Consider the following 19,836-nt stretch of genomic DNA (forward strand, 5'->3'; position numbering starts at 1 on the left):
AAGGCACCAATCCGGAGAAAAATTGGGAATAGCAGGGCAGAGCTGGTATAGATTGCCTACACTTTACATTTCAGTGTTTGTCTTTCAGTAGACACTGAAAATCTGATAGGTATAAATGCACAAGGTACAATAGCTATAAAGCGGGGCTCAAGAGCTGATTCTTGCTTCCTGTAGAATACAACAAGGAAAGCATAAGTACAAACCATGCAGTACATGTATGAACCATTCAAGTAGAGCTGCTAGAAACCAGCCAAAAATATGCAACCTTTCTAACATACTGAGCAGTGGGAAAGCGAAGCATGAATTGAACTCTACCAAAAATAGTAGATAAGAGTCTACCTACTATTAGCTGTGTTTAAGCTTTGCTTTTTTCCTAAGTGCCGCAACATGAAGAAGCAAGCAAGCAAGAAAACTCTGGATGAGGATAAAGCGAAGCCAATAATGTTGAGAAATATTCCAGCAGCAAGACAGTCTCAGCTGTCAGTGCGCCTGACAGCTGAGTGGACAGCTCTTCGGGTTCGTAGTGCTGAGGTTCCTGATTCAATCCCCGGTGGAGGCGGAGACAAATGGGCAAAATGTTTCTTTCACCCTGATGCCCCTGTTACCTAGCAGTAAATAGGTACCCTGAGTTAGACAGCTGCTACGGGCTGTTTCCTAGGGGAGGTGGGTAACAAAAAGGGGGCCTGGGCAAGGACCGGGCCGCGGGAACGCTAAGCCCCGAAATCATATCAAGATAACCTACCAGTTGTAGACCTCCAAATGGGAACATTACTTCTACCATGAGTGGTAGTCCATGAGGCACTGCTAAAAGATATAGACAGCATGTTCAAAGTGAAAGTAAGTAGGACAAGCAAGCATAGGTGGAAGTTAGAAATGCAAATGTGTACAAGTGTTTACTCGTGTAACTTCAAACAATAGCCGAGTTTGAATACCTCAGAATTTCTTTTGCAGATGCAGGATTCGAGAATGAATCATTCCATTATAGTAAGACTCCAATGTACAGTAGGGAAGGAGAATTTTTACTTTAAAGAATATTATATTCTTTCTATTTTAAGATATGTCTGCTAGGGACCTGGGATTTTGCCATCAGTTGGCTGCGATTTAAACATATATAATTGTAGTTTCAAATACTGTATCACTAATTTTAATAAAATATTTATTAGTACAGTATACCATTCAGTTTCTTTCTATACATATAGTAATCCATTTTTTGAGTTCATAGTGACATTTTCTTATTTGACAGTGCATCATTAATGTGTTACTAAAGACACAGCCTACCAGAGGAGCTTGAAGAACTGGGAGGATGGAAGCAGACACTAGAAGGGCTTGTTCCCTACACTGAACGTCATTTTCGTCGCCTGTCAGCCCTTCATCAGTCTTCTACAGTTCTTAGCTACATGTCATCTTCCATTTCTCTGGGAATGGATCCTAAGTAAGATCCAGGATATATTTAAAACTTTAAAAATGTGTTTTTGTCTCGAGAGTTTGGGATAAAAATATTTTTCTTTGATTAATTGGTTGAATAAAACAAAGTGTGCAGTAATTTTGAAGCATTCAGAATATTAAAAGTTTTTGTTGATTCTTTAAGTTAACCATTAACTTAATGGAGAGATTAGTGAGTATAGGTAGCGTGTACAGTGATTGAGGTAGGTATAGAAAGACAGAAAGGAGGAGGGAAATTAAAGCACGAAAGAGAGTGAGTGAGTGAGTCTCTAATTATTGAGACACTATGCTTTCCTACTTTGTTTGATGTTCCACATGATCAAGGGAGCCGGTCGGCCGAGCGGACAGCACGCTGAACTTGTGATCCTGTGGTCCTGGGTTCGATCCCAGGCGCCAGCGAGAAACAATGGGCAGAGTTTCTTTCACCCTATGCCCCTGTTACCTAGCAGTAAAATAGGTACCTGGGTGTTAGTCAGCTGTCACGGGCTGCTTCCTGGGGGGTGGAGGCCTGGTCGAGGACCGGGCCGCGGGGACACTAAAAAAGCCCCGAAATCATCTCCAGATAACCTCCAGATATCACACTAGTAGTTGTTCATCATATACTTCTGATTCATTCTCAGCGAGTTTTTCTGGGTATCCAGGATATTAATTGGCATTCTCTAATCCATTTGGAGTTCAGAGGCTTTCTGGGAACCATAATAAATGTCCAGAGGTTTTCTACAAAACTGGTGCCAAGAATAAGGAAGCTGGGCCATGAAAACAAGATAACTAAATATAAAGACATCAAAATAGAAAAAGAACAAAGGCGATATGACCAATACACTGTACATATACAGTACCTATCTTGCGGTTACCTTTCGATGATTTTGGGGCTCAGCGTCCCCGCTGCCCAGTCCTCGACTAGACCTGGTTGCTGTACTGGTCAACCAGGCTGTTGGACGTGGCTGCCCGCAGCCTAACGTATGAATCACAACCTGATTGATCAGGTATCCTTTGGAGGTGTTTATCAAGTTCTCTCTTGAACACTGCGAGGGTTTGGCCAGTTATGCCCCCGTATGTGTAGTGGAAGCGTGTTGAACAGTCTCAGGCCTCTGATGTTGATAAAGTTCTCTCTCTGGGTACCTATTGCACCTCTGCTTTTCAATGGGGTATTCTGTACATCCTGTCATGCCTTCTGATCTCATGTGGTGTTATTTCTGTGTGTAGGTTTGGTACCAGCCCCTCTAATATTTTCCACGTTTAAATTACTATATATCTCTCCCGCCTGCATTCAAGTTAATACAGATTTAGGCATTTTAGTCGGTCCCAATAGTTTAGATGTTTTACTGAGAAAGGGTTTCTGCACACACTCCAGGTCAGCAATGTCTCCAGCTTTGAAAGGGGCTGTCACTGTGCAGCAGTATTCCACTGTCATTTTTCTTGTAGTTGTGATGGCTACTTTATTGTGTTCTTTAACGGTAAGGTCTTCCGACATGAGTACACCCAAATTCTTTACATTGTTTTTCCTTCTATGTTATGATTTGACTGCATTTTGTACGTGGTTCATGTTTTTATATTTTCATTTTTTCCATAGCGCAGGAACTGGAACTTATCTTCATTAAATACCATGCTATTTTATGTGGCCCATTGAAAGACCTGATTTACATCTGATTAGAGGTTTGCTGTGTCCTCTTATGTTGTCTACTCTCATAAAAATCCTAGTGTCATCTGCAAAGAATGATACGGTACAATAGTTTGTGTCCTTGTCTATGTCCGATATGATGATGAGAAAAAGCACTGGAGCAAACACAGTACCCTGGATGACTGAGCTCTTCATGGTTGATGGTCTGGATTTTATTTTGTTGACTATTACACATTGAGTTCAGAAAATTGTAGATTTATCTGCCTATTTTTCCAGTAATTCCTTTTGAAGGCATTTTGTATGCGATAACACCATGGTCACATTTGTCGAAGGCTTTTGCAAAATCTGTGTAAATTACATCAGCATTTTGCTTGCCTTCCATGTCATAGTGGTCCAGCAACTGTGATAGGCAAGAGTGCCATGTTCTGAAACATGTTGTCCAGGGTTGTGAAGATGCTGTGATTCCATGTAGTTTGTGATCTTACTTCTTAGCACTCTTTCAAAGATTTTTATGATATATGATGTTAGTGCTATTTGTCCATAATCTTTTGTCTTTGCCTTATTTCCTCCTTTATGATATATGATGTTAGTGCTATTTGTCCTATGATATATGATGTTAGTGCTATTTGTCCATAATCTTTTGTCTTTGCCTTATTTCCTCCTTTATGGAGTGGTGCTATTTCTGCTGCTTTTAGTATGTCAGAGATAATACCAGTATCTATACTCTGTCACTAAAGAATGTGAAGGGCCTGCAAATAAGAGTTCTAAGAATCAGGGCCTGGTGCAGAGTGCAGACATACTGTATATGGCTTCTTCAAAATCCAGTGGGGATAGAGTGACATCTGATACTATATGATTTGATATTGGTATCACATCCATGAAAAACTTATTTGGGTTATCAATCCAATATGCATCTCTATCTCCTCTTTTTTTTCTTAGTGGTATGCAGTGTGACCATATTTTTAGTGCTACTGCACTTATTTTTTTCAGGCACTGGTTCAGGTTTGCATTTTCTAGTTGTTCTTCCCAGCTTATTTCTGTGAGGTCTTTGTTTATTTGCTCCCAATTTATCTGTGTATTATTGAAATTGAATTTGCTGAATTCTCCTCCCCTGGGTTTCAGGACTGGTTGTGCAGGTCTATTCCCCATGTTTGTCAAAACGTTAATTAAGTTGTGATCTGAGTAACAGGTATTTGTAATCATTATGTTCCTGATCAATTCATCATTATTAATGAAAATGAAGTCCAGCGTGTTCTCTTTTTTAGTTGGTTCTGCTATTTACAGGTTTAAGGCAAATCTGTCACACATCCATAGTAGGTCATTTGCATGTGACTGTTCATTTAGGCTACTTCCCGGTATTCTCTCGGTTATAACTATTAGCCAGGGTCTTCCACTTCAGGTGCCGTAGGTTGAAGTCTCCAATGCAGGATGATGATTGGGGCTGGATTTGTGAGGTTTTCTAATCAGTTCTACTTTCATTAGTTGGTCTTTAAACTGCTGAGAATTTGCCTCTGGTGACTTATATACAAGGACAATAACTACATTTAGGATCTCTTATTTTGATTATCAGCACTTACACCATATCATTTGTGGTGTTTAGCAGCTCAGTGTAGGTGAGTGTATCTTTGATGTACAGACTGACCCCACCCTATAGCCTGTGTTTCCTGTCACATCATTGTACTATGAAATTCGTATTTCACCATCATGGTAGTCCTTTGTGGGGGTTTCCGTTAGGGCTGCAAATACTGCATTTGCCTCATGTAGAAGGCCAGCTATAAAGTGAACTTTGTTAGATTTGCGTGTTTTTATACCCTGGATATTGACAAATAAAAATGTTATCGTGTTTGTGGAAGTGTTGATGCTTTATTTGGTGTATTTTAATATCTCAGGCTCTGGTAGGGAGGCCACTGTGTTTGTGTCCTCTCTAGCATTTGACCGAGTTGGTGGTAGAGCCTGGACATTTTTAGCTATTCTTCTCCTCTTTCTCTTGCTAAAAAATTATCCTGGTAAATATAGTTGTGGGTGTTTTCATTGTGGTAGTCTGTTGGTTTTATTCACCTGGTACCTCTTATATGAAAAGCTAGACATTCTGTGTTGAAATATTTTCTTATTAAAGAGTTCTTGCAAAGTTCTGGGTGAAAAAATCACAGCTTTTGGTACATTTACCCATACTAAGAAGGTTTCTGCACTTTCTGGGATGATCATATTTACATATTCCATTTGTTCTTCCCGATATCCCATGGTTTACAGATACCTCATTTATAATATCGACAGGTTTTGGGTCCTGTTTTCCTTGTTTCTCTTTGCCTGACCTTGGTGCCGCTACTGTGCCCGACCCTGGCACCAAGATCGCGCTCAGCTGGCTTTGGGTCTGAGACTGCACTTGGCTCTTAAGTAATATTGTATACAGTAAGATATTGAGGGAAATAGACACGGACAGGAACAGTTTTTTCAGATGAGGGAAATATAGCAATTGGGTACAGGTGGATGTTAGAAACACAAATTTTTGAGAGAAATGCAATAAATTACTCTTATGACATGTCAGTGGTATGTGGAATGATCTGGGAGCAGAGATACTGGAAGACACCTTCAATTTACAGTTTTGAGAGCAAAAATAACAAAAGTTCAGTACTGTACTAGAATGCTGAAAGGTTTGTACACACACAGTAGATACGAATAGCTATGAGGCAGAGCCCAAGAGCTATATATCACTCCCTGTAGGCAACAGTAGAAACACAACATCCACAGTCACTGTATCAATAACAACCATATTAAACAAACAACAACCATCCAATATCCATTACATTAAATGCGCACTAAATACCAGCTTGCACTTTCTACGTGGACCTGCACTCACTACACGAGCCTGCATTTGCTACATGGACCTGCACCTGCTACACTGACCTACACTCATTAAACTGGCCTGCACTCACTACACCAGCAACCACTCATTAAACTAGTCATCATTCATTCACTTCACCAGCCACCACTCAACTTTACTGGCCACTACTCACTACATCAGCCGTCACTCGCTACACAGGCCTGCACTCACTATACAACCCGTTCTCGCAAATTCGTAAAGTCAATATTGACTTATTAACTACGTGCATAGGTGATATACTAAACATAATAGATACCCTTAAAAAGATTCATAGAAAACACCGACCTTACCTAACCTTGTTAGTATCTTAAGATAAGCATCTTATTGCTTCGTAATTACAATTATTACTTAACCTATACCTATTATAGGTTAGGTAATAATTGTAATTACGAAGCAATAAGATGCTTAACATACTAAGTAGGTTAGGTAAGGTCGGTGTTTTCTATGAATCTTTTTAAGGGTATCTATTATGTTAAGTATGTCACCTATGCACATATTTAATAAGTCAATATTGACTTATTAAATTTGCGAGAACGGGTTGCACTATACCAGCCTGTATTCACTAGAGCAGCCTGCACTCACTGCACCTCTTGTACTGATATTCATTACATTTTCCTGTAGTCATTGGCTGTGCAGTATTCATTTAACCACATTGTTTCATGAGGTATGCCAACCCTGTAATACCTTTCTTGTTTATCTTCACATGATCAAATCACATCTTTTCTTAATTAAATCACACCCAACAATAATTTTTTTTTTTTACCTGGATAGGGTTCTGGGAGTTCAACTCCCCAAGGCCAGGCTTGATTTGTGAGAGCTTTGTCCATTAGGCTGTTATTTGGATGTGAAGTTTAATATGACCCATTCATGTTGTGCAGTATTGCAATTTGTATTTAAGATTTGGAGTACTTGGCATTGTTGATGTTTAATAAACAATGTTTTACTTGAAAATTTACATAATATATTGTGTAATGGGAATTTTTGTCAGTAGTAAGTTTGAAATAAATGACTTTGTATGATAATATTGATGTCTTTACTACATACTCTTTTTCTTTTCTCACTTCACAGAGGATTTACCCTACCTCCTATATTAGGCGATTTGGATCTCTTGCGAAATATACATTCTTCCCCATTGAAAAAAGAGGAAGCAGTGATAAAGGATCAAGGTGAGATGGATGATGATGATGAGGTGGATGATGAAGATGACGAAAATAAGGATCTTAGAGCTGAAGTTAAAGATTCTATTATGGAGGTGGATGATGATAGTGAGAGTGGTGAGGAAAGCGATGAAGAAAATAGTAAAAGGGATGTTGACTCAAATGAAGGTTTTGAAGAAAAGATTAAAAGAATTAAAAGTGAAGAATATGAAGACAACGAGTTAACCACTAAGATACTGCCAGCTTCTCTGGATGACTTGGATGCCAACTTTGTCTTTGAGAAGGTTGTTGTTGAAAGTTCAGGAGATGAAGATGAACAAATGATACCTGATGAAGACGAAAATGAAAATCCAAAGAAAAGGGACTTTTCCATTGAGCAGCTTCAGTTCGAGTCAAAAAGGGGAAGAGATGGCAGAGGAAGAGGAATCTTTAAAGACAGGGGAAGAAGAGGTGGAAGAGAAGGTGGAATTAATAACAGAAGAGAAGGTAACCCGAATAGAGATAATTTTGGGAAAAGAGGTAGTAAAGAATGGAACCCTAATTACAAGCGAGGAAGAGGAGGAAACAGAGGTCAAAGAGAACCTAGAGGTCGAGGGTTCAGGGGAAGGGGAAGAAGTAAAGTAGGTTTCAAGAGTAAATACTGATAAGTAACATTTGTAAACAAAAGTACAGTATATGAACTAGATTATTCAGAGAATATTTGTTTATTTTGGGTAATTTGTAGTTGTGAATATTATAAATACAAGTGTTTGTGAGCAAGTGTTTGAAAATCTGTAAAATAGTGTAATAAAAAGTTAACAATTTTAAAAGCTAGTTTTCTTACACATTTTCAATATTATATTGCAAACGAAAGATACAATAGTCAATTATAAAATGGACTACATAATGACAATAAGGGTACCTGTTCGAGGTACTGTATATTAATGATGAACATAATGCCGAGGAGGAAAGAAAATAAGATAGCTATGAGCCTCGCATAAACAATCAAAACAGGCTTATTTCTGTTGGGACACGACATTATGTACTTGCATTACACGTATTAACAACAGGTATAAAGAAACATCAAAATTCTTTTTAATGGACAAATCTCTTAATATTTCCATGAGGTTACATGCAAAACTTACAGTCCAATATACAGTATATATATATATAAATGAAGGATTTTTTTTTTTACAGGAAAAACGCATATTAACCTAAGCATAAATATTTATTTACATAAAGAAGCATTTGTAAAATTCACTAATGAACCTGCTTGAAAAGCGGATAAATGTCTATATAAAGGAAATACGCCCGCCGCCCTCATTGCGTTGGCTGCGCGCGCATAGGCTTGAGGTACTTTTAAGCAAGGTCCTGGCACCGCTCGCCTTACGGGCTATTCATGCCCGTGCCACCTCTTGGGTGGATTAATCTTCAATCAATCACCGCTCTCCCTTATTCTCTGAGGTTGTGCGACGCGCAGAGCTTTCATGTGAAAAATACTAATATAAACGAAAACATTTTCTCTATAGAAATAATAATTTGTAAGAAAATAATTACAAACTTTGCGGTACAACACATTAATGTGTTGTAGCGCAAAGCTATTTGCATTACAACACATTATTGCAATATTTTACATGTAATTAATATAACAAAAAACTTAAAACTCTTTCCAATATTTTCTGATTTACCTGAGGGCCACTAACCCACTAGGGTTCGTGGCCCTCAGATTCAAAGATTTCACTAACATCGAAGTCATTAACCCTAGTGGTCTCGACGAGGACAGGAAGCCGGCGGTCCTGCCTTGCCTTGATCTTTTCTAGGTATATTTTAAAACTTATAAAGATGGGTATGGGGTGCATAATAAATGAACTAAACCAATATGATACATGCATCATATTATGTGTGCGTGAACTCTGCTACCAAAATGCTTTTAGTAATTACAGAACTCAAATTCATGCACTTATTTATAAAGTGCAGTTAATATTTTATTTCGCGTAGCAAAATATTTGTCTTTCAAAGTTTCTGTCTGAATAAGAATCATAATTCCTGTTGCTATTATAGTTCTCAAATATCCCTGTGTTGAGGCTACTAATTATTTCCTCCATAATCTGAGATCCGTTGCTTTAGTGGTAGTCAACAAGCGTAATCCAGAATATACGTGTTTCACAGACCTTATGCGTCGAATTATTTTCACTCTGAACCCCAGCAAACTAAGATATCTAAGCGTGAAAAGCGGAGGCGAAGGACGTAGGTTATTTGATCTGCAAAATGCTGCATATACTGATAAAAGAACTTCTTTGACAACAATATCATTTGTATTGCCAGTAAGTTTTACCATTTGGGTAAAAAACATTTCAAGGGAAAATTTCTCTGGGCTATCCACCGAATCAACATGAGTACTACGGTGTCTTTCCACCTTATCATATGGATCTGCAGACCTCTGAAGCCGAGTGCCGACTACTTGAGATTTTATTGAAAGATACTGTCCTAGTTGGAATGCTGTATGCTGTGAAGTGCTATTCATTCTTTTAGAAGCTTTTGCTCGATCTAAGGTTTTGTTTGTATTACAATTTCCTTTCTGAAACTTCAATCCATGAAACACATAATGCACACACCTACATCCAATTCGCTCTTTTACTACAATCCCACAGATACCAAGGTGCCAGACTACAAATGGCAACCATGCAGCTTGTATATTACGGTCCTTACAAAATGCTAGGTAAAATGATATCAAGTCTTTCTGAAAGACAATGTCTCTTGTCTTATTTGTCATTAACAATCGCGACATGCAGAACAATTCAAAGGACTGTTGACCAGGATACTGAAATACTTGGGCCATGCCATTGGGTTCATTTTTGAGGAAGGTGCTGGTGCTGAGACTGGACGACACTTGGTCAGAACTAGTCTTCACCGACTCGTTTTCAATCGCAGGTCGCCTTGCATATGTGAATTTAACTGGAAATTTTACAGATAACTCAGGATTTTGTGTAGTACCGGTGGGTGGGGAATCAAGTATCACAATTTCTGAGCTCGGATCTTCCCGATTGGGAGTTACCTGCTGCAATGGGACATGCACTGGTTGAGGCTTGGGTAGTTGTAGGTGATAATTATGTTTAGGAGCAGTGGGCGGACAATCAAGGATTACAATATCTGGGGATGATTCTCGAGATTCATCAGTAGTATAGGATTAATCCTGCAAATCCATTACTACTTTCACACTCGTCAGTTAAAACTCCTAAAAACCAAAGGTGAAACACAATGGACGCCGCCTGTGCAAATTGGTAGTTATGAACACAGCAAAACGTTGTATATGCTGAAAGAAGATCATTTCGGGTCATATTGTCAGCAAGGTTATGGGTGATAATTAAATGCTTTTGTAAAAAGGCTTCAAATGACTCTCTGCCTGGATACTGCCATGGGAAACGCTCAGTTCCATATTCCAGATTATATTCATCTGTTACCCCAACAGTCTGAAAATCTCCTGGCGTTTCCCGAAACATCTGCAAGCCGATTGGTTGACGTGAACAAATAGTTGGAACGTATACACCTTCATCGGTACAAAAACATAATTCTGCATTAACTGTCTTGTGGAAAAACACACCCGGAAGCAAAGTGGATTTGTTATCCGTGGATTGGCTGAGTAGTCCTAGATACGAAAGATGCAAATTAATAGCTTTCGTATCAGCAATCTGAACTCCTTCCTTGTTGCAATATGTCACGTATTGTTCACTGACGTATTCATAAATGATTGAGTCCCTTTTATTTCCAGTTACATTAATATGTTGGATGAAAAACGTTTCAAAGAACTTTCGCCCCTGGTATTTCATTGAGAAGGACTGCATAAATTTCTGGTACAATCTGGAAACAATAAATCAGAAAAATATTAAATTATTTTATGTACATGCTAAAATATATGTACATGTGTATGTAATATTAACAATTGTGTAACTAGCTTGGCTAAACGAACCATGGGGTTTAGTTCTTAAACCGATTATGTGACTGTAACCCTTTCCGCCCACGCCCACGGGATGGGTATGGGGTGTATAATATGGAAATGAAATGGTAAAGTTACTGAAAGTTACTGTAAGACACTGTTGGAATTGTAAACTATTGTTACACATTGAGAACCAGGTAAATGTTGTTGTTATAATATTTTAATAAGTTCAGAGAATCAGGGGCAGGGGGTATGTGGATGCACATCTAGTTAAAAAGTTGCATATAAATGTCAGCCACTCTGGAATATCTGAATTATGTTTGAGTGTCGTAAGAAAGGGGGTGTACAGTTCTCATAATTTAAAACACTGTTGGTCAATTTATAGAATGCTGGCCAATTTAGAGACTGTTGGTCAATGTACTGGCTCTTAGCCGATTTACATTGTTGGTCAATTAATGCTGAAAGTGTACTATGCTAAAATGCCAAACGTGCTGTAGTTGTATAGAAGATATGACGGTCATATCAGGGAGAATAATGAATACATTAACGCAGAATGTTTCACAGAAGTATGGCAGCCTATTAACGTGATTATGCCAGTTTCAGTACATTTCATACATCTGGTTATTATTTTTATTATAATATTATTGTTTAGAGTTGAGAGGGATTATATTCCTCATACCAAGACAAGATTTGCTTGTTCTAATAAGATACACTTAATATACATAAATGAGGGAATATAAACAACAGTTTCCTTAAGTAATACCTATCTCAGTTGTTTCTGGACTGTCATACTAAGCAGGGAGCCCTTGGATTCTATTTACTCTTTGCCCGTGAAATTGTACCTTCTGTGAGGAGAAAATACTAAAGTCCAGAGTTGAACAGTTAACTAAGATGTGTTCCCGAAAAAATTATTAATACATTCAAACAGGATAACTTCCAAATTGTGAAGAAGTTAAAATGCGAAAATTTGGATTTTAAGTGTAGCTCCATACTCCACCTCCCCTGTGGCCGGATTTAACCAGCCCATCATTGTGAAAGGATGTGATGATCGAGTCTTGATAAATTGTTGTTAAGTTTGACTTAATATTATTTGTTGTCTTAGCCTGTTGACAAGATCTTGATATATGCGAGTTTTGCGTGACTTATCTAAAAATAAATTACCAACACCAGGAAGGTGTTGGTAATTAAGAACCTCTTAATCAACCTCTTTAAGAACACGAATCTTGTTGAAATTTAATTATAAGAAATTGAGCCTAGTCCAATACTGGTAATTTAAACAAAAATTATCATAAATTAATCCACAGCTGTAACAAAATGATCTATCTATGCATTTTACTTCATTATACTTTATACATTTTTGCAGTATTTTGAGTAGATAGAGTTTTACGAAATAGACATCTTTGTCCTCTAACTTTTAGGACCTATTCAATTCATAAACACTTGAAATATATCCTGATTTGAACCAAGGCAGCATCTGAGGACCGCTCCTATTGCTTGTATACAACAATGATTTGCCAATTGTTTCTAACATTCCTAAACCTATAATATATGTTGAGGCTACTACCTTCATATATTGTGACCCCAACCCCCACACACTAAATAATATTGTAAATAATGAATTTAAAAAGTCCACTCATGGATGTCAACCAACGAACTCACACTGAACATAGAAAAGACCTACTACATTTTACTTGGTAGTAAATCATCAAATCAAATTCAACTTCAGATAAACAATGTTAACATTAACAATAAAAATGAGGGAAAGTTCCTTGGCCTATACATAGACAAGAGACTTAACTTTAGCACCCCCCATTCAACACATCAACAAAAAAGTCTCAAAAACGGTCGGTATCTCTAAAAGAAGATTACTGTATTATGTTCCCCACTCTGCTCTCCTGTCATTATACTACGCGATAATCTAACAATATCTTACATACGGTATCTGTGCATGGGGTTCAACCACTGCAAATTACCTCAAGCCTATCATCACTCTCCAAAAATCTGCTATCAGAACAATAACAAACTCTGTTTTCAGACAACAAACAGCCACTCTATTTAAGTCCCTTAATATGCTAAACATAGTCACTTCACACATTCTCATGTGCTATTTACAAATATAAAACCTTGTTCCCAAATACTAATCTTGATCTGAAACTTTTCCTAGATAGAGGTAATAGAACCCGTGAGGACCACACCAGAAATAAATATATCTTTGATATCCTCAAACTAAATCTGTGCAAACACTCCATGCAAATAAAAGGACCCAGTCTATGAAACTTACTCCTTAACGAATTAAACAATTGTCCAACCTATGCCTTATTCAAAAGTAAAATAAAAAAGTACCTATAATTTCATCCTCATAATTTCCTACCTTGTGCCTCAAACTCACACTGTATCTTGTATTACCCACTTCCCCAATATTCAGCCCATCCTCATGTTTTGTAGTACTTAGAGTAATGATGAGGACCATGGTATATATACCGACTTACAACGAAATTAGAAAAGTAGATATCTGAATTATTGAGTTGGACAAACCGGAAAACTAATTTTTACTTGTTTCTTTGACAAACTAAACTAAACTAACCTAACCTAATCTTCCTAGGCCTAATACACAATATATGAGGCCTTATATAGTACATATGTGTGTTATACTAGGTCTAGAAATATTTAAGTTTGTTTTTTAGCTTCATTTATTTTGAAAGAATTCCTCATTAGTCAGTACACTACTTTCTATATAAAAGCTAAGTTCGTACGAATTCGTGACTATTGACGACCGTCACAATAGGTACTATCTAAACAGGAGGATGGATGGGTTGCAATATTAGTACTTAACACATATATCTTCACCTGTGTAATCACCACTGTCAATTTTTTTGTAGTTTATATGTAGATATAAAACTTTGCTAAAATGTGCCTTTTTATCTTACCTGATATGTTAGATTAAGGACCTGCTTGAAACGCTATGCGTGTTTGTGACTTTGCAAGAACGTAAAAATTCCAATCTTATGTAATCTCACTAACCTATGCTGCATAAATACCTTCTTGTGAATAAAGATTAAGATTATTATTATTATTAGTTATTATTATTATTGTTATTATTATTATTATTATTATTATTATTATTATTATTATTATTATATCCAATATTTTATATCTAATCACACTTGTCAGAAAGACACCTTTTATATTTTCATAATAAACACAGACTATCCTAGGGCAGAAAATAATAAGCTAAAATTCAAAGCCGCTTGAATTTGGGGTAGTCAACAAATTGATAGTAAACAAGATATAGACAACATTTCAACCAGAAAACAACATAATAAATGAATCTAACACCGCAAATGGAAGGAGAGTAATTTGTCGACGTTATACATAATTTCATTCTCATATATCACGTCACAGGTCCCGCCCTATATATATAACATCCTATATAAAGTACTGACAACAGAGAGTATAGACAATCCAGTAGGAGAAAATTAAAGCCCACATGCAAGGAAATATAGTGCTATAAAACACAAGAGGGGTTCAGAAAGATCCCCGAGATTGAACAAATCTACAAGGGCCGTGGCGAGGATTCGAACCTACGTCCGAGATCATCCCAGACGCTGCCTTAATCGACTAAGCTACGACATGGTAAAAGAGTTGAGACCGAAGTTCTACTGAAGTTACTGGATCTTGCAGCATCTCCGAGGCACAAACCAGGGTTTTACACAACTCCCCCATGCACTCGAGTTATGTCAATAGGCCGTTCTACCTCTTCGCCCTTCCTTCATTACACTCAGAAATCACAATAGCGTGATGCATCAATGAACTTGATGCATCAAATCCACAAATCCTTGTAGATTTGTTCATTGATGCATCACGCTATTGTGATTTCTGTATGTAATCACCGAGATTATCCATGCATGAGGCAGGAACAACAAAATATCATGTTGTGATGTTAATGTTAGATAAAGACGTTGAAGCATCATGAGAAAGCTAACAAACGGCATCTTCAAGCTTGTACTAAAATATGTTCTACGAAAGAAAATGAGACAGATTAATACACTAATGATTAATACATTAATACACTAATTGGGTTAAAAAAATAAAAAAAGAGGTTCAACATTGGAAGAAATATCGAACTGCCAATTATCACATAAACTAAAGAAAAATAAAAGGACATTGAATGAAGCCAGTCAAAAGATCAGTTCGGTCAAATGAAAATTTGAGATAAAGCAAGTACATGGCACCAAGACAGATTTCTATTCCTGCTACGCATACACAAGAAGTAAAATGCACAAAAGACGAGTAACTAAAGGATAAAACCTCATCACATCTTAAATAATAAAGAATATCGACAAGTTTAAATATCTTTATTCATGCTAATATAACTATTTCTATCCACTGTATAAAGTGTACTATACTGTATGTACAATTTTGTTTAAATCCAGTGTATTTTTTAATAAAAAAATATATCCTTATTAATCAACCAGTGATAAAATACCCCTAGAGACTGGAAACAAGATGAAGTAGTAATGATGAGAAAACCCTAATAAACCTGTATTACTGTATAGAAACTGGAAATATGCATCATTCCTCTCTTTAAAAGAAAGGCAGACGAAGTGAATCAGAAAAATATAGATCAATGATCTTAACTTCTCACATTTGCAGACTCTTCGTACGAATTTTGATAAAAGCATTTGCTAATCTCATTTTGTACAATTATATAAAGACATCGAAAGACAAGTTTGTAAAAAAAAAATCGCATATTAATCCTGATCATTTTCTAGAAATAATAATCTTCTACTGTACACTGGCCAAGCATATCCAGCCTGCGTGGCGTATATGGACTTGGCTAAATTTTACCGCACAGAAGACTGACCTGAGGAATACACGCACAAAAAATTAGAAGCTACTAGAATTAATTAATCTACATTACTATTAGAAGATGACATTTACAAGCGATGTACAGTGAAAAAGACGAAGGAGGAACACAAATTACTAACAAAGAACATAACCAGTTTACAACTGAGGAAAACATACCACACCATCACCAATACAAAGGTCAGGACCACTCACCTCTTCATTTTCAGTGCACTCTCCTTTTTACTTATGGCTAATGGTTCTGCTCTTTCTTCCTTACTCATGGCTATCCTTTTATTTTATTTTATTTCCTGAAGTTTTTCCTCAGTGGATAATTCACCCTTGCATGCTTTGCTGCTACTAGAATTCACCTGCATGGATGCATTATGCAATTTAATGAAGGCCTCAAGCACGATTGAGATGTTAGCAATTGACAGTTAACCAATGGTGCTTTCCAGTATACAAGTACTGTGCTCACACGACTGGTAAGAAAAAAAAATCCGCTTACAACTTGTAAATGTTTCAATTCATTTCACACACAAAAAAATAATGTTTAAATAATCTGGAAATAACCTGCCATTTGCAATGACTCCAAATATTTTTCCATATAATAAAAATCAATTTATACACAGTAATGTGCTACTACCCTATTCTGTATGAAACATTACACAGTGTAGACAAAAACCAGCTATAAATTCATCTAATAAACCCATCTCAAAGGATAGTTAGTCATACATGGAATCAGGAGAGAAAATACCTGCCTCAACACAAAAAATAAATTTAATTTGGCTAAATAATAACTTTATGATTTTCATGAGATTTTCATAACCTGCCTCAAAAACAAATAAATTAAATTTGACTAAATAATAACTGATTTTCATAAGGACTGAGCATTGAATCATGGACATATTATATTATAATCATTTTTACCAGTTTCCACAAGATTCCTCTCAAATAATGTTTTCTTTTTTTAACAAATTTAGGTATACACAGCAATAATATGCTGCTACCCTATTCTGAATGAAACATTACACAGTGTAGATAAAAAAACTGTTACAAGATGGCTCCCAGCTTGACTAAGTAAGCAGATTCAAATACATTGGCCTTAAGGTGCCACTGTATGGTCCTGTTGTATTCAGACTCTGTCGTCAGTAAAAAGAGAGGCCTAGAGCTCTCAAGGCTGTTGCAGGTCAATGGTGCCAATGTCAGAATTGTCAAAAGATGTACCTTGCATACATCAGATCTTCAGTGAATTATGCTGCACCTCTGCTTGCTTTGATGCCTGAAAGAAAGCTTAGAGGGTTTAAAAAATTGCACGGCGAAGCCTTGAGGATAATCCTTGGGTGCCGTCGTACCACAAAGATACTTAACATGAGAAAGGAACTTAATATTCCGAGCGTCGTTGATCGTGTTACAGAAATTAACTGTCAAATTGGTTTGAAAATGCTTAGGCTAGCTCATCCTAACCCTTGCACAGAAGCCCTTCAGAATTTCTTTATTGAATGTCAACATTGTTCCAAATGAATAACTAAAACTGGAACAGAACTCAGAATATATCAGATTTCTAATTTGTACCAGGAGACAACAACGGCCCTTTCCTGCACCGTGGGAGATTACACCCTTTCCAATTTTAATCCCTCTCTTTCCACCCAAGAAGCAAATTAGAGATCAGCCCAAGCTTCGTCTCGAGACAAAGCTTAACGCTTTAAGCCATATTGATGCTCTGTCCACAGAGCATTCTCTCTCAAATCATATACACTGATGGTTCCCTACACCGCCCTACGGGTGCAGCTGGAAGTGCAGTTGTCCTGACAATGGGCGATGCTTATATTTTGAGTGGGGAATCAGTATAAACAACTGGGTCTCTACCCTTCAGACGGAATTATTTGCCTTGCTTCATGCACTGAAATGTGTACAAGTCTCCAAACTTGATACATTAATTGTAAGCGACTCTTTGTCATCCTTAATTGCTCTCAAATCTTTAAGACATAACTGTAACATGATCGTGTCTGAAGCTAGACACAAATACAACAAAATTATTAATTATGGTAAGAGAGTCCATTTCATGTGGACTCCATCTCATGTTGGCCTCCGAATGCATGATAAGAGCTGATGAGTTAGCCAGAGAATCTGCCTTTAAGGGATAAATTGTGTATAGCCTTGGATTGTCAATAAGCAATCTGAGAGCAATAGTACACCAAGAACTTCGACAAAATCTTATAGATCTAAGGCAAAGTGAAATCGACACCAGTAATTCCATCCATCATACTATCATGCAAGAGGAGCCACACATCTATGAATCATTTAATAAAATCAGCAGATTTCTAGATGTTACTACTGCTCGGTTTAAGACTCGGTTACATCTCTTGGAATTCTCATTATCTGCTGATGTAGACCTAACCAAATGTAAACTGTGTCAACAAAATTATTCGCACACCCTCCGTCATTATGCTAAGGAGTGCGAAAAGATACTTGAATTCAGAGACAATTCTATAACAAATGTTCCAAAGATGTGTAAATATTTCATTCAAAATGATCTGCTACCAGAAATCTTAGCCAAATATCCCCAGTTTGCTAACTGTAGGTAATAAGTGATTGTAACCTATCCACCGCTGCCCACTGGATGGGGGGCGGTGTGCAGCACAAAGATATCAATTATGACACTAGCTCTCCACATATGTCAAGTTGCTTAACTTAGAAACTGTACTTGTGGTCGATCTCGAGCCCATTGTTGACGTGACGATGTGCATTGAATTTTGTAACTAGCTCATCAAGATTGTAACTTGCTTAGCTAAATGAATTGTGGAATTCCGTCCCTGAGCCCATTATGTGCCTCTGTAACCCTTTCCACTACCGCCCACAAGATGGGTATGGGGTGCATAATAAATGAACTAAAATAACTAAGCTCATCTAACTGGCCTTCTTTGTGGTAAGTGCAGTTTGCGTGAAGGGTGTCTCTTTCAACCTTCACGGAGTACTTGTGATCTTGTGGTCACAAGTGATGTTGGGGACTAGTCTTTAAACGTGGCGTGAGAAAACAAAAAAATTATTCCTCTGCTTGTATTTGTTTTCTTATCGACCAACCACAACCATGTATGATCCAACATCCTCATCTACATGCCAGGCAGTACTGTGCCTCATCTACAAGCCAGGCAGTACTGTGCCTCATCTACAAGCCAGGCAGTACTGTGCCTCATCTACAAGCCATGCAGTACTGTGCCTCATCTACAAGCCAGGCAGTACTGTGCCTCATCTACAAGCCAGGCAGTACTGTGCCTCATCTACAAGCCAGGCAGTACTGTGCCTCATCTACAAGCTAGGCAGTACTGTGCCTCATCTACAAGCTAGGCAGTACTGTGCCTCATCTACAAGCCAGGCAGTACTGTGCCTCATCTACAAGCCAGGCAGTACTGTGCCTCATCTACAAGCCAGGCAGTACTGTGCCTCATCTACAAGCCAGGCAGTACTGTGCCTCATCTACAAGCCAGGCAGTACTGTGCCTCATCTACAAGCCAGGCAGTACTGTGCCTCATCTACAAGCCAGGCAGTACTGTGCCTCATCTACAAGCCAGGCAGTACTGTGCCTCATCTACAAGCCAGGCAGTATTGTGGATGGCTTAGATAACTGCACCAACTGTATAAGATTCGGTCATAGCCCCAGTACAATCAAATCATCCCACGTTTATGGACGCTGACTGGTTTCCACAAATATTCACTGGCGCCTGTATATATATATATATATATATATATATATATATATATATATATATATATATATATATATATATATATATATATATATATATATACTACCTACAAGCCTCGTCGAAACGACTAGTTACTATTACTTACAGAGTAGATCACTGAAGAAAAATTAACCCAATATACGGATGAAAGTTAATAAATCACCTGAGACCGACTCAACGCAGCACGTCTCCTGAAGGCTCCGGTGGTCGCTTATAGTCCGGTACCTGAG

The 19,836-nt window shown here is 37.6% G+C and overlaps 1 protein-coding gene and 1 non-coding gene across 2 annotated transcripts in view; one reads left to right on the forward strand and one right to left on the reverse strand.

Moving 5' to 3' along the window:
• The window catches only part of LOC123766247 (transducin beta-like protein 3), a 38,788-nt gene extending 30,877 nt beyond the window's left edge, over positions 1–7,911 (forward strand). Inside the window, 3 exon segments of the mRNA XM_045755286.2 lie at positions 1,244–1,273; positions 1,275–1,432; positions 7,014–7,911. Coding sequence (XP_045611242.2) covers positions 1,244–1,273; positions 1,275–1,432; positions 7,014–7,746 — 921 coding nt within the window. The 3' untranslated portion in view covers positions 7,747–7,911.
• Positions 7,912–8,058: 147 nt separating this feature from the next.
• On the reverse strand, positions 8,059–19,810 carry LOC123766341 (uncharacterized). Its single transcript, XR_011227873.1, has 3 exons — positions 19,713–19,810; positions 16,077–16,342; positions 8,059–10,939 (listed from the first exon to the last, which is right to left on the reverse strand). It is a non-coding gene; the product is annotated as an uncharacterized protein (transcript).
• Between the last annotated feature and the right edge of the window lie 26 nt (positions 19,811–19,836).

The sequence above is a fragment of the Procambarus clarkii genome, chromosome 9 (genome assembly GCF_040958095.1).
Source record: "Procambarus clarkii isolate CNS0578487 chromosome 9, FALCON_Pclarkii_2.0, whole genome shotgun sequence".
Taxonomy (NCBI): Eukaryota; Metazoa; Arthropoda; class Malacostraca; order Decapoda; family Cambaridae; genus Procambarus; species Procambarus clarkii.